General features: G+C 40.1%; 1 protein-coding gene and 1 long non-coding RNA gene across 3 annotated transcripts in view; one reads left to right on the forward strand and one right to left on the reverse strand.

Annotated features, from left to right (window-relative positions):
- The window catches only part of EDAR (ectodysplasin A receptor), a 73,232-nt gene continuing 61,258 nt past the window's right edge, over positions 1,901-13,874 (reverse strand). The window contains exons 6-12 of one of the 2 annotated variants that reach the window (XM_021414381.1): positions 13,214-13,300; positions 11,957-12,082; positions 11,796-11,870; positions 10,136-10,208; positions 9,452-9,611; positions 6,005-6,065; positions 1,901-4,620 (exon numbers count right to left, since the gene is read on the reverse strand). In XM_021414381.1, coding sequence (XP_021270056.1) covers positions 4,301-4,620; positions 6,005-6,065; positions 9,452-9,611; positions 10,136-10,208; positions 11,796-11,870; positions 11,957-12,082; positions 13,214-13,300 — 902 coding nt within the window. In that variant the 3' untranslated portion in view covers positions 1,901-4,300. Of the gene's footprint in view, positions 4,621-6,004; positions 6,066-9,451; positions 9,612-10,135; positions 10,209-11,795; positions 11,871-11,956; positions 12,086-13,213; positions 13,301-13,874 lie in introns of both variants that reach the window. The other variant, XM_021414372.1, reaches the window with a different exon arrangement.
- LOC110407109 lies at positions 4,436-6,634 on the forward strand. Its single transcript, XR_002443729.1, has 3 exons — positions 4,436-4,516; positions 5,673-5,848; positions 6,352-6,634. It is a non-coding gene; the product is annotated as an uncharacterized LOC110407109 (long non-coding RNA).

The following is a 13,874-nucleotide window of genomic DNA, read 5'->3' on the forward strand; positions in this document are numbered from 1 at the left end:
TTTATAAACTCCCCTTAAGTACTGGAAGGCCACAATTATGTCTCCCCAGAGCCTTCTCCAACCTAAACAAGACAGCTGCCTCAATCTTTCTTTATAGGAGAGATGCTCCAGCCAAAGATCATCTTCGTGGACTCCTCTGGACCTACTCTAACAGCTCCACATCTGTCCTGTACTGGGGACCCTAGGCCTAGACACAGTACTCCAAATGGGCTGTCACAAGAGCTGAGTAGCGGGGGACAATTGCCTCCCCCTCACTGCTGGCCACCCCTCTGTTGATGCAGCCTAGGGTACCACTGACCTTCTGGGCACACTGGCTCATGTCCAGCTTTTTGTCCATCGGGACACCCAAGTCCTTCTCTGCAGGGCTGCTCTCTAGGATTTCTTCTCCCAGACTGTGCTCCTATCTGGAATTGCCTTGACCCAAGTGAAACACCTCACGCTTGGCCTTGATAAAACCTCATTAAATTTTCATGTGCCCTCTTCTTGAGCACATCCAGGTCCCTCTGGATGTCATCCCTTCCTTCTTGTCAACTGTACCACTCAGCTTGGTGTTATCAGCAAACTTGCTGAGAGTGCACTCAATCCCTCTGTCTATGTCATTGACAAAGATGTTGAAGAGGACCCCTGGAGGACGCTACTCATGACTGGCCTCCATCTGGACACAGTGCGATTGACAACAACCCTCTGGCTACAACCATCCAACCAAGTCTTCATCCACCAAACAGTCCAGTCTTCAAATCCATATCTCTCAAATTTAGAGATGTGGTATGGGACCATATCAAAAGCCTTGCACAAATTCCGGTAGACGGCATCAGTTGCCCTTCCTTTGCCTGTTGATGCCATGACTCCATTGTAGAAGACCACAATTTTGTTTCTTTTTACACATTGAAAGGACATGGGTGTCTTACCCAGATCCAAGTCTGTGCTTTGACAAGTTAAACCACAGAAGCCAAAGCTTCTCCTTCAGTTTAGTGTCCATAAGTACACTGAAGCTAAGAATGGTCAGGCCCTTCATTCACCTACTTCTTCGGATGGAGCAGCACATGCTGCGCTAATGCCTGCATGTACAGTGTAGGGAGTGAAAAAACAACAAAGTGAAACTCCAAACATCATCTCCTGCTGACTGTCTGACAAACTCCAAGATTTTGTTGCAGTTTCTGGAGCTTTTCTCTCCTTTAATGGTTGGCAGAGCAAGTACGTATTCATCATGCTGAAACCAGAAATAAACCTGAATAAACAAAGCACCAAACTGTTTTTAAAGCAGGACTGTGTTGATTCCTTTTAGAAAATGTTTAATTTGTTTAAATTACTTTGACAGTCTCAGCTTAGTCACCATTGCCGGGGGAGATGCAGCTCGGTGCTGGTTTCTGCAGATGCTGCAATTCCATTAGCGGTCTGCACAGTGCAGCATAGGACTGGATGAATACAGTTCTTCTGCCATGCAGCAAAAGCTTCCAGGTAAAGTCTCTGATAATGCTGTGTGGTACTGCTTATTTAGGAATTCACAATGAAAATGTTAATTAGAGAGTATTGCTACTGTGAGATTATTCACTAGTCTCCCAATCTGTACCACCTCTCAGTAAACATATAATAACTTACAATCAGATTCTCTGAGGAGCCTGGACTTCACTTACTTTCTACCTTGGAGTTGAAATATTGAACGAAAATTGTATTGTGAAAGGAAGATGGTTGTTGCTTCAAAACTTCTCAAAGTGCAGTGCAGACAAGCAGTATATTGTGGGAATGCAAAGATTCCTCCATGCATGTTACCTTGGCACTCCCATACCACAGGAATGTGCTGCTAGCCCCTGGCTAACTTATTTAATTACATATTCATAAGGCAAGATATGAATTAAAAATAAAATAATATAAAAAGATAATACTGTGTTTGACCTCTTTATTAGCATATTTTATGTTCATATTTTACAATATAATAAGTTATATGTACAGCATTAAACAAAATTATTAGAAAGTAAGATTTGGCAAGATCTACAGGATTTTTTTGTTCCTGTACATCTTTTGTGTAACAATAAAAATACTGTATACTAAATAAAATAATGTTAAATAGTCTGTGTTCACATTGGCACCACTGATTTCAAGACCCTCACTTTTTAAGGCCCAGTCAAGGCCCAACAAATGTAAAAAAGAGGATTCCTTTGGCTTCTTTTAAATACATGAATGGTGTGTGCTATTAAATAAAACATGAAATATAGGGGGCAGTCCACTGGATAACACTGTAGTTACACACTGGCACAAGAGAAACAGAATCTTCCCATTCTCTTTTTTTTCCTGTTTTACTTTAGTAGCAATAGACCTAATCTGCAAATGTAGGGTCTTGGAAATTTTGTTGAAGATCACAGAGCTGTCAGCAAACCTCGAAATCTTACTGAAGCCTGTTGAAGTCTGTATGAATTTGTCACTAATTTCAAGATAGCAAGAATCCCATCCATAAATTAAACATCAGTTAGCCAGTTAAATATTCAAATAAATGCAGTTCGCATCTTCCTTTATAAGAAAAGTCAAAATTCTCCTCAGACTTAGCACATGCAAATTAATGAAGAGTGAGTTACGATACTGAAGAAATGGTGGAAGAACAGAGAGGAGAGGTTTTATGCTGCAGTATGTACTTCCTCTGCAAAATAGATCAAGGTCTGAAAAGATCAGTAAATGTAGATGTTAAGGGGTGGTACTAAATGTTCAGCACAATTATGATACTATCATAAATAAGATCTGGTTATTAAGTGATGGAATACTGGTTACTAACGTCAGGGTTACAGATAATGTATTTTTCATAACTTTTTTTGGGTCAAGCAATTTGTAATTTAAAAAGTATAGGTTGGTAAGTGACAGTTCTCTTCATTTAGTGGTTTAACATTGAAATCAGTCATCGCTCATTTTAGCTACAAATTAAGCACAGTGATTTGGTAACACCTTCTGACTTGGGGTCTGAACAAGTTTTACAGACGTTTTAACAAAGAAAATCACGAGTAGCTAACGGGAACAAACAATGTGATTTTTGTTGTACATAAACTCACAATAATTCTTTACCTTCCAGAAGAGTTAATTTCCATCTGTGGGCTCTGTGCTCACATTTCAGGTTGGATATTAGGAAAAATTTATTCTCTGAAAGAGTGGTGAGGCACTGGAATGGGCTGCCCAAGGAGATGGTTTAGTGGGGAAGCACTGATGGTAGGTGGATGTTTGGACTAGATGATTTTGGAGGTCTTCTCCAACCTTGATGATTCTATGATTCTCTTTTACATGCACTGGAGCACAGCATTTGAAAACCACTTGTTCCTATACCTTTCAACTGTTTAAAAAAATCTACTGTTTAAAAAAATCTACTCTCTTTGCTCTCAGTCACACGACCCACTGTTGTCTGAATATTCCTCTGCTTGAAATATTATTTGACATATAGACGTCAGTACTGGAAAGTCATAGTTGTGTGTGCACTGTTTGCATTGCTTTTTTTCTGGTAGCAGTAAGGAAGAGAAAAACTTGTTGCTCTCCTCTGCACTTGTGAGGGGTCACTGCCAACTCACACTGCCCTCTCGCCAAACAGCTTTGCTGCAGTGAGTCTGCAGTTTGAATTTACAATTTCTGAAATGTGGGTATGGACCACGAGTGCATTTACATGCGTTATATACAGTGTTTAGAAGCGCTTCCATCTGTAAATTATCTTGGAGCTTTTTTTTCATATCCTGTAATTAATCTGAGGACTGTGTATATACATCTATGCACATACTTCTAGATTTAACAAATCCATAGGGAATATAGAAAATGAAACTGGTTAAATGTTAAATGTGTTAGAGCTGATAGAAATGTAGGTGCCTAATGTGTATTAGTTGATACTGTGGCTGTGGTGCCGTTGTTGACTGTAACTGTTAGACCAGTGGTTGACCAAAGCCCCAACAGACAGGGGCTATCTCCAGCGAGCAACTCAACAGCTTTCTTGCAAACCAGGCAGGAAGGGCAGCAGCAGGGATATCTGCACATATACTCAGACACAGGCTGCAGAACGCGCGTTTTTGTGTCCGCTTATTGTCAGTGACTGTTTAACATAATCATTTTGTTTCACAACCTGTTTCATACCAAGCTTCTTGGAAGAATTCTGCTTTTGTTTTTGTAGATGTGTAACTTCACCTTCTTAGAAGTAAAAGAGAAAAGCTTCCCGTTGGTTACCAGGAGTGACTTTGTAGATGAAATGTCAAGGGTCTCTTGTCCGGAGTCTCTGACATGCTGCTGGCTGGCATCATTGTTCTCACAGGTGCTATGGGAGCGCAGGCCCCAACCAGGCCCATCAGGATGTCACTGCTGGTTCAGGAGAAGGCATTGCTTGTGCCCACTCCAGAATATCTGCACACAGAGACTCAACGGCATCCAGCCGCTCGATTTGTACCAGTTTGGTGAGCAGTTCTGGGATGCTGTAGCCCGCTGTGCTGATGCGGTCAAACAACTGCATGCCATCTGTCATGCCGCCAATTTCATCCCTCTTCAGCCCGAAGCTCTCGGCAAGGTGACGCCATGTTTTCACTATGGCCTTCTCTGTGTTGTACGTTGAACTGAGCATTCGGCTGGTCTTCTCCAGGCAGTCAAACGGCAGCTCCGTAGGGCTCAGGCCTGCAACGTGAGGGGTTCTGGTCAGACAGCTCTGTGCACACATCCTGGCTATTCAAAGAATTTCTTAAAATACTATTAGCAATAAACACAGCTAATATCTTTAAGTGTGAGTCCTTGATAGGTATGTTTAGCTCCAAAGTTATTACCATATCTCACCTGGTAAAAGTAGGGTACAATATTCATAGAATAATCAGGGTAAGAAGTTGTCTGGGAAAGAAATACTAGATGGATTGAGTGCATTCCTACGGTACTGCCCCCCTCCTGCCACAATTTACTTGCTGTAACAAATGTACTGGAAACGTATTCCTCATGAGCAGCTCCATGAATGCACCTCTGCACGTCCAGCACAGTGGTTGAGCTCGAGAGCTCTGACCCTTCCCTGACTCTGTCAGCAGCAGCTGCTGTAAATTCACTGTAACTGAAAGTTGCCCTTGTAGGAATGCAAAGAGTGAGGTGCAGCAAAGATGCCAGATGCTTGCAAGCATAAAAGTCTCTGCAAATGTTCGATTGTCACTGCCAACACTGAATCTCTAGAGATTATTCATCAGCCATTCTGTGAGGAAAAAGCTATTCTTTCCTATACAGTTTTTCTTTGTACTGCTGGTCACAGAATTGAGGAGCTAGAGCGTTTCTGAAAACAGTCTTCTGCTTCTAGTAGTTTTCCTGCTTTATACACAACAGCAGTAATTCGATGGGAGACAGAGCTCCCTGAACCACAGAAAAGTTGTTCACATGTATGCACACGAAGTATGTGGGACAAAAAAAAAAAAAGGTAAATGCAGTCATGTCCTCTGTACTGCATAAAAACTAGTTCGTGTACCTTCTGCTGAAACACTCCAGCTAGCCAAGTGCAAAAGGTTAACATGTGCAACACTGGCCTACTTGGAAACTGCTTGTTGTCATGAGAAGTGGGACAGCACTTAGAGAAGCAGAGTAGGTCAAGACTTTTGTCTGAAGCACAATCCTGATGCTCCACAAGTCACACTTTTGTATTTGGACCTAATTTATACCTGTTATCCATGCCACTAAACAGATAAACATGTTTCCTCTAGATGAAGAGGAAAGGTCTCTGCAGCTTGGTCCGTGTGGATGTCCAGATAAGAACCAACATTACTCTTGCATCTCTCCAGAGGCAGGAAGCCCATACACACATCTGGAGAGCAGCTGTGGTACACAAACCCAACCTGAATAGCTTTGCAATTGAGGCACCATGGTGCCTTCCTGCTTGGTAAGAACAAATCTGCTCACTTGGGCTTTTTCCAGATTTGCACTTTCTTTCCATGAAACTCTCCTTTCCATAGGAAAACAGAGGGATTTATATTTTACAGAAAACAATTGTGATCTAATTTTGTGCTGTTACAAGAGGTGCAAGTTTTGTACTCACCTTCTGCGACGTCGCATACATTAGCATACACATCAAGTATCTTTTTCCTTCGACTTTGAATCTAAAAGAGATTTATTGCATTATTTTTTTTGGTCACGAGAGTAAACAATTGGCAGTCAGTAGCATAAAACCTCTGGGAGACCGTCCTTTCATGGCTCAAGGGATTATCACATCATGTCCTCAAGGGTCCCTTTTGAAGACTTACGGAAGAGGATGCAACAATTCAGTGAAAAGCAAACATATTTCTACTTTGGCTTACCACTGCTAGAGAACTTTCTTTCAATCTGTTCTTCTTTTAGATCAATATATTTTCTACTCTAAATGTTTCTGTTTTGTTTCTCTTTCAGACTGAAGGAAACTCCAGATAATGAGGACAAATTCAATGCCACGCATGCAGGAAAAAATGCAAGGGACGTCCAGGTACATTGAAATCAGACTGAAATTGCCTTCATCCAACAATGTAAGAGAACTGTAGAGGAGGGGATCACCTTTTCTGTCATTTAGCATAGAACTGCTTACTGCTTTGCTAATTAATTAGATATTTGCTTCTACGATACATTACCTGCATGAATCTGAAAGATTTTATAGAGAGATAAAAAAAATCAGTAACACTTTAGACAGGGAAAATTTAAGGTCCAGGGTGTTGTCATTATTTTTGACAAGAAAGAGACTCAGAATGAAAACTTGACAATTTCTAAGCTGAAAATGGACATTTTGATGTAGTTTCATTTAGCAAAAATATTCTCAAGGTTTGGCCTTGGATTCAGTGTGGATTGAAAATAAATGTCAAAATGTCATGAGTTCTCAGGGACTGGAATTGTCATCTCTCTGCCAGCTTTCATTAGGGCTGAGCTCTCTGAAAAGCTGTCATTTTGATAGGACTCCAGCATTATCTCCACAAATTCACCACTTTTTCACCGCAAACCAGGATGAAAAAAGCTCTATTTTCACTATTGTATTTTTTTCATGGCAAGATTTTCCCCATTTTATTTGGACTCTAAGGGACAGGGCACATCAATTACTTGGATTAACAGACTTGCAGCTGGAGACAACAAACTGGCTGCTCCACCCAATGCCTATCTCACAGTATGCCATATTGCGGGGAAATGCAGTGCAGACATTGACTTTGTTCACATATTCTTGGTACAATTTACATGTGCTTAATCTTTGAGATTCTGATGTACACTTGATTAGCTGTTTCAGACCCTTGTAAATATAAAATTTTCTTTTAATGGAATTCATTAAAATTCATATAAGACAGTGATTAGATGCCTATTTTCATTCTCTCTTCATTCTTAGGACAAGGAGAGAGGGTAAAGAATTTCAAGCCCAAGAATTACTCAGGATGATCTTTTTGTTTGAGACAGACGATGGGAAATTTTTAAAGCTTTTACTGGAAGCAAGCAGGTGGATTTGGGTCTGATAACCCTCCATGTGGTAGCTCCTTGCATAATGGTTTTTGGTTTAACCAGAGCAGCTTTGGATAAGAGCAGGCCTTCAACTTTCTTCACCCCTCTCAAAAAGCTACTCTTTCTAGTACTAGAAACGCTATTCATTCTCTAGCCTCAAGCAAATTACTACTTTTCTAACTTTTGCCAACTAGCTTAGTTGTGAAATCTTAGGTATGGGCTGGGGAATTTCGATATAATCTGCACTTGCATTGAAAACTTTGTCTTCAGCCTTGTTAGCAGGCCTCAGCTCATTAGCAGTATGTAAGGACAGAAGGTCTGGGAGAAATGCTCATGTTTCAGATGTACTTACGAGATACCTAAATTACTCAGGAGAATGTATCTACTATGTATAGTCTTTAGAAGGCAAGCTGTTTCTTATTAAATGTTCTGATTTCCTACCTGCCCAACATGTATAATGCAATTTTAAGCAAGTGCATACAGAAGTGTGATAACGTTGGATTTTTACAGAGACCTCATAAAACTGAATTTTAAAATATGAACATTAGAGTAGTAAGTTATTTTCAGATAGTCATAACTGATTACACACAGAAAAAACATCTTTCTTAGGTTGAGATTTTGTGTCTGCCCTCAGCTGAAAAATGAGATTTTTAAGAAAATCTAAGAACCATCCCAGCAAAGTTAAACATGCAAATAAGGTACAACTTCAAACCTTTTTTATTCTTAACAAAATAGCATCTCCCTTTGGAGGAAAGGCTGAGAGATCTGGGACCCTTCAGCCTGGAGAACTGAAGACTGAGGGGAGGTCCTTATCAATGCTTATAGATATCTAATGGATGGGTGTCAAATGGATGAGGCCAGGCTGTTTTTGATGGTGCCCAGTGTGACAGGACAAGGGGCAACGGGCACAAACCAGAACACAGGAAGTTCCATATGAACATGAGAAAGACCTTCTTTCCTTTGAGGTAACAGAGCACTGGAACAGGCTGCCCAGAGAGGTTGTGGAGTCTCTTTCTCTGGAGATGTTCAAAACCCAACTGGACACTTTCCTGTGTGACTTGCTGTAGGGAACCTGCTTTAGCAGTGGGTTGGACTCAACCATCTCCAGAGTTTCCTTCCAACCCTTACAATTCTTTGATTAATGACACTATTTTGTCCTAGATATTGCTATTTTTTAATTGTTTCTGAAGTTCTAAAAACATACAAAATGTCAGAGCATACACTCTCTTTTTAAGGACGGATTCATTTTAATATAAACTAAACATTGCGTGGGTGAGGGAGGGCCCTAACCATGCCTTGAAACAGCCTAAGTGAGATAAACTGCCCTGAGCAATACAGATTCAGCAGGAATAAGTGAAGGCCTTCCACAGCAAAACAAACAGTGCATCTACATTGTGCTTAGGAGCACAGGAGTGACCTGTGTCACTCATATGTGTTTTTGGAAGTTATACACACACAAAAAAATCAAGCACAACTCCAGATATTGCTGAAAATTCAATGGCATAGAAATACCCATGCCTCTGAGTCAAGACAGGCAGATGCTATGCTATTGTATGACTCCAACACTGCTGTTACATTATTTTTCTGTCTGATTTTCTGCTGCCAGTGTAGCTTTGGGGTTGGTTATATTAGCATTAACTATACTGGGGGTTTGCTGTTTTCTTTTTCTTTCTTTAGACTATAAAATGTAAAATGCGGAAAAGCAGAGTTATTTCTCTTGTAGCAAATGTGCTTTTCAACCCTGAACAGTATTTATACATCTACATAGGTACTCTCTTAAATATTGAAGGAATATCATATGCCATTGTGCAAATGAGAGTCTGTAGTGAAATTGCCAGAAGAAACTCTCTAGTATTTTGTGGATTAGTCCTATCTGCGCTATTGTGCATTTTTGTGGTGATAGTTTTTATATTGTTTTCTTAAAAAAAAAGAGCGAAAAAGCAAAAAACAAAAAACAAACAACAACAACAAAAAAAACACCACAACAATAAAAACACAGAAAGCAACTCTCAAATTTTAAATCTCAAAATTGCCTTACCCCAGTTGATTTATTGCTTGTAGAAGATTTATCTCTGGCCAAATGCACTAAAGATAACAAGCATCTCTCTGGTGTCCCTTGCTTGTCAACTGCAGCTTCTTCATCACTATCCATGCTACGACTTAAAAGTCGTTCATTCTCAGAAGATGCATCGTTTTCACTGTAAAATGAAAGATAAGGTTGTCTTAGTTAAGCCTCTCATGGTTTGACTCCAATGATTTCCTTTCTCCTATCCCTGAGTAATGAAATAAAAATGTTTTCCATTTTTTATTCCCCTGAAATCCTGTAAATGTAACTGCATTCATCTTCTGAGGATATATGTGCAATGCTCACCAAGTTGCACAATCATGCTTATCTTGCAAGAATCCTTCCACAGCGAGATTTCCCACTGAGGACAGTGTTTATGTCAGTGGAGTTGTGTTATCCAGCACAGAATCTCTGTGGGCTACAACCCAGAGCGCATGGTGCTCAAGGTAACATTTTAATGTATGGTGGCCATGGTCACCTCTTCCAGAAACTCTAACACATGCAACTCTTTCATTGACACATTTTTCCTTGATCTACCAGACTTGAAAATTACTTCTACTTTGTTCTTCATGAATTCCTCTGTACCAGGATGAACGGCGACTCTTCCCCTTTCCTACTCTAGTCAAAATGGAAATATCTTTATTTTTCTTTACCTACCTTTTAGCCGCCTTAGCTGGAGTTGCTGTAAGTTTTTCAAACTCTTCTTTCTCGGAGAATATCACAACATTATCTGCAAATAAACAATGAGAGAAATTTAAACTGGCGATGAGTATTCAAATTGGTGTTTTGTCTGAGGAGCTACTTTAGCTGGCAACCTTACTGCAAATGGAAATCTGTGCTACCTTTTGAATTGCTATCAGAGGATTAAGTGACATTCTGAGAGTACAAATACTATCGTAAGAGGGCTGCTCCAAAAATAATGCCTCCTCTTTTATGATGTTGGCCCACAGCATCAAGAGGTGGATGCTGGCAGTATGGCAAAAGAGGTTGAACCTTTCCACCAATGTTCTGTTACATGTTGTTGCCATGTGACAGATGGCAGCACAGGGGCACTCTGACACAACAGCATCTGACATGGAAGTGCAGATGAAGCAAAGCGATGTCAGCGAACTCCTCCATGCAGAAGTGGCACCCATTGACATTCATCAACACTTGCTGAACGTTTATGGAGACCACGCAGTGGATGTCGGCACAGTGAGGTGATGGGTGGTACGTTTCAGCAATGGTGACAGTGATGTAAAAGACAAGCCATGTTCTGGACGGCCATGCACAGTTGTCACACGATGAAATGGAGAGCATCTCAATTGGCTCATCAGTGTGAATTGGTGGATTATGACCAGGAAACTGTGTACGGACCTGAATATTGATTTCAAGGTTTTGGAAATGATGGCAATATTGGAATATCACAAAGTTTGCGCCAGGTGGGTCCCACTGATGCTTACACCATTCCAGAAAGAACAATGCATGCAAGTTCGTCAGGACCTCTTCAACCAATACTGGGCTGAAGGTGACAGTTTCCTGGATTGCATCATTACCAGTGACAAGACATGCTGTCACTATTACAAGCTGGAGTCAAAATGACAGTCCATGGAGTGGGAACATGTGAATTCCCCACTGAAGAAAAAGTTCAAGAGGCAGCCCTCAGCAGGTAAAGATACGTGCATTGTCTTCTGGGATACAAAAGGAGTGATCCTTCTGGATTTTCTGAAACCTGGACAAACCATCAACTCTGACTGCTACATCGTAACACTGACTCAAACTTCCAGAGTCAGGCTAGAGAAGACATTTCTCTTGCAACATGATAGCACCAGGCCGCACATCAGTTTGAAGACCATGGAACATGTTACCAATCCTGGCTGGACCACACCCACTGTATAGTCCAGATTTGGTTCTTTCTGACTTCTATCTGTTTGGGCAGATGAAAGATGGACTGCATGGGCAACAATTTTCTAGCAACAACGCCATCATAGCAGCTGTGAAGCAGTAGGTCAATTCCAGTCGTGCAGATTTTTATGAACATGATATGCAGGCTCTTGCTCATTGCTGGAGAAAATGCATAGCTAATGGTGGTGACTATGTTGAAAAAGAGTGTTTTGTAGCTCAGAATTTCATCATCAAAGAGTGTTACTGTACTCCTTGTATCTGTTGCAGTTACCATGGAAATAAACAGGAGGCATTACTTTCGGATCAACCGATGTACATAATTATTAGGTAAAAGGACATGGAATGGAGGAATTGCAATTAAGAGAAATGCACTATGAGTACTTAAGCCCAATGGCATCTTGGATAGAAAATGCAAAACTAAAGCAACTTATACCTTGTACTTCTTTCTTCTCTTCTTGTGTATTAGCCTGAGCTTCAACATTTTTTACTGAGTGGCTCTTGCAGCAGGCTAGAATGTAAAAATAACAATAATTATTCTCAGAAGCTATCTAAAAATAGTATTTGCAGCAAAAACTTGTTGTGCTGAACAATTACCTTGAGCAGAAGGTTTGGTTTTCACAATGTAAAACATGATGATGAGGACAATGGCAATAGCCATTATGAATATGGTAGACATTGCAATTATTAGAGCTGTAGCCAGATGTCCTTGTCCTGAAAGGTCTGCTGGAAAAACAAATAAGCTTTTTGTAAAGAAGCAATTCTTCAGATCAAAGAATAGTTAACAGTTTACACTCTGCACTACCGTTAGAATTTGCACACTCATTTTGTTGGTCTGAGTCTTGGTTAAGCAAAACTAAATGCTACTTCTCAAGGGGGAACTATCTAACAATTTTCAAAATTGTGACTTATACTGCAAGAACTACTTAACAGTATTCATAGAAAATATCTAGTCAGATGACTATACAAAGATGTAGGAAATGGTATTACCTGCTAATAATATAGGAAACTATATGTACGCAGGAGTAGCAGCCTTCCTAATGGTGAACTCTGGGAAACAGTACTTAAAGAAAAACAAACAAAAATACTGAACCAAAAAATCCCCATAAAATGGGATGAGAGGTAAAAGGTCTGTTGATATCTCTGACTGCCTCAAAATCTTTGCAGTAAGGAGAACACAATGTACTTGTAGAATAAGAAATGTTTTTTTAATAGACTTAAAACAGCATGGCTGCAGGGTGAATTTAAAATAAGATATGTGGAAAGATAGAAGTAGAATTTGGATGAACAGAATCAAAAAGTCATGAAAGAATGCAGAAAATATCAGGTATACTAAAATGCATTAAAATAATTTTTCTGAAAACATGATCCTCAAGATCTTGTTTACAGACAAAACCACCAGGAAGATCAGTGTGGTCAGTACCTCATTATCTGCATCCTTCCTGCAGTGTGTACTCATGTTCAAACATTTTAAAAACCTAATAATCATAGTGGAGAACAGTTTAGAACAGTTCAGTAAGAGACTGGCTATATTTGTCCATTTTATTGTCACCAGTCCTAATGAGGCTTTGCTGAGGCACAGTGCCCTATCTGTAGCACTACAAATAATGAGCTAATTAATTGCTGGCATTACCCACTAAAGTCCAAGTCCATTTTAAGTCCATCCTCCCAGAACAGCAGTATTGATTAACCAAGAAATGAAAATTAATTCTAAATTATTTTAATAACCATTTTAGAAATATGGAAAGAGTGGCAATGAAATTCACAATAGATATCATCAGTTCAGTCGCACTTTTGTTGATGCTGTTTTTGAGACCAACAGCTGCTACATTCAATCCATGAATGCCTTCTTACCTTTGTGAGCATGCTGGTAAGGTGAGAAGGTACTTGTGCCAGAGGTGCTTGGGAAAATGGCTGAAATACCAGAGGTAGCCCCTGCACCTGCAACAGAAAAACAGAAATGCCATAAACTTCCACAGGTAGTTCATACAGTCAAAGTAGTATCTTAGCCTGGGTAAACAGAGCCTTGCCTTTGCTTGATTGCATTTCCTGTTCGTTAGCAAAGAGCCCATGAATTCACCATGACTTTTTGAAATGTTACTAACCGCAGTGTGCATTGCTGGCATGTTGAAAATTGTATTTATAATATATTTTTGCACAGCATCTAGAGGGAAGAGAAGTCAAAGCTCATGACCTGTTATGAGCATAGACAAAACTCATCACATTCATGTTCTCACGGTTATCCTTCACTAGTAGGATCACCACGAAACTCTGAGAGTAAGCAAGCCCTCACGACCCCACAGGAAAACCTAGCAAAAGCAACAAGCAAGACTGTTGAATGTCCTTCTGTCTTATGGAGCTGCACTGTCTTAGAAGGAAATACTAGGATTTCTGCCATCTAGCTGGATAATTTGTTTCTTATGATCCTTCCTGTCAGTCTAAATCTGTATCCCCAGGGGGAAAAAAATCTCCAAAACAGCGAGATAAAGTACCTTAAGTACTTCATACTGGCAGA

Source organism: Numida meleagris, chromosome 1, assembly GCF_002078875.1.
Source record: "Numida meleagris isolate 19003 breed g44 Domestic line chromosome 1, NumMel1.0, whole genome shotgun sequence".
Classification (NCBI taxonomy): Eukaryota; Metazoa; Chordata; class Aves; order Galliformes; family Numididae; genus Numida; species Numida meleagris.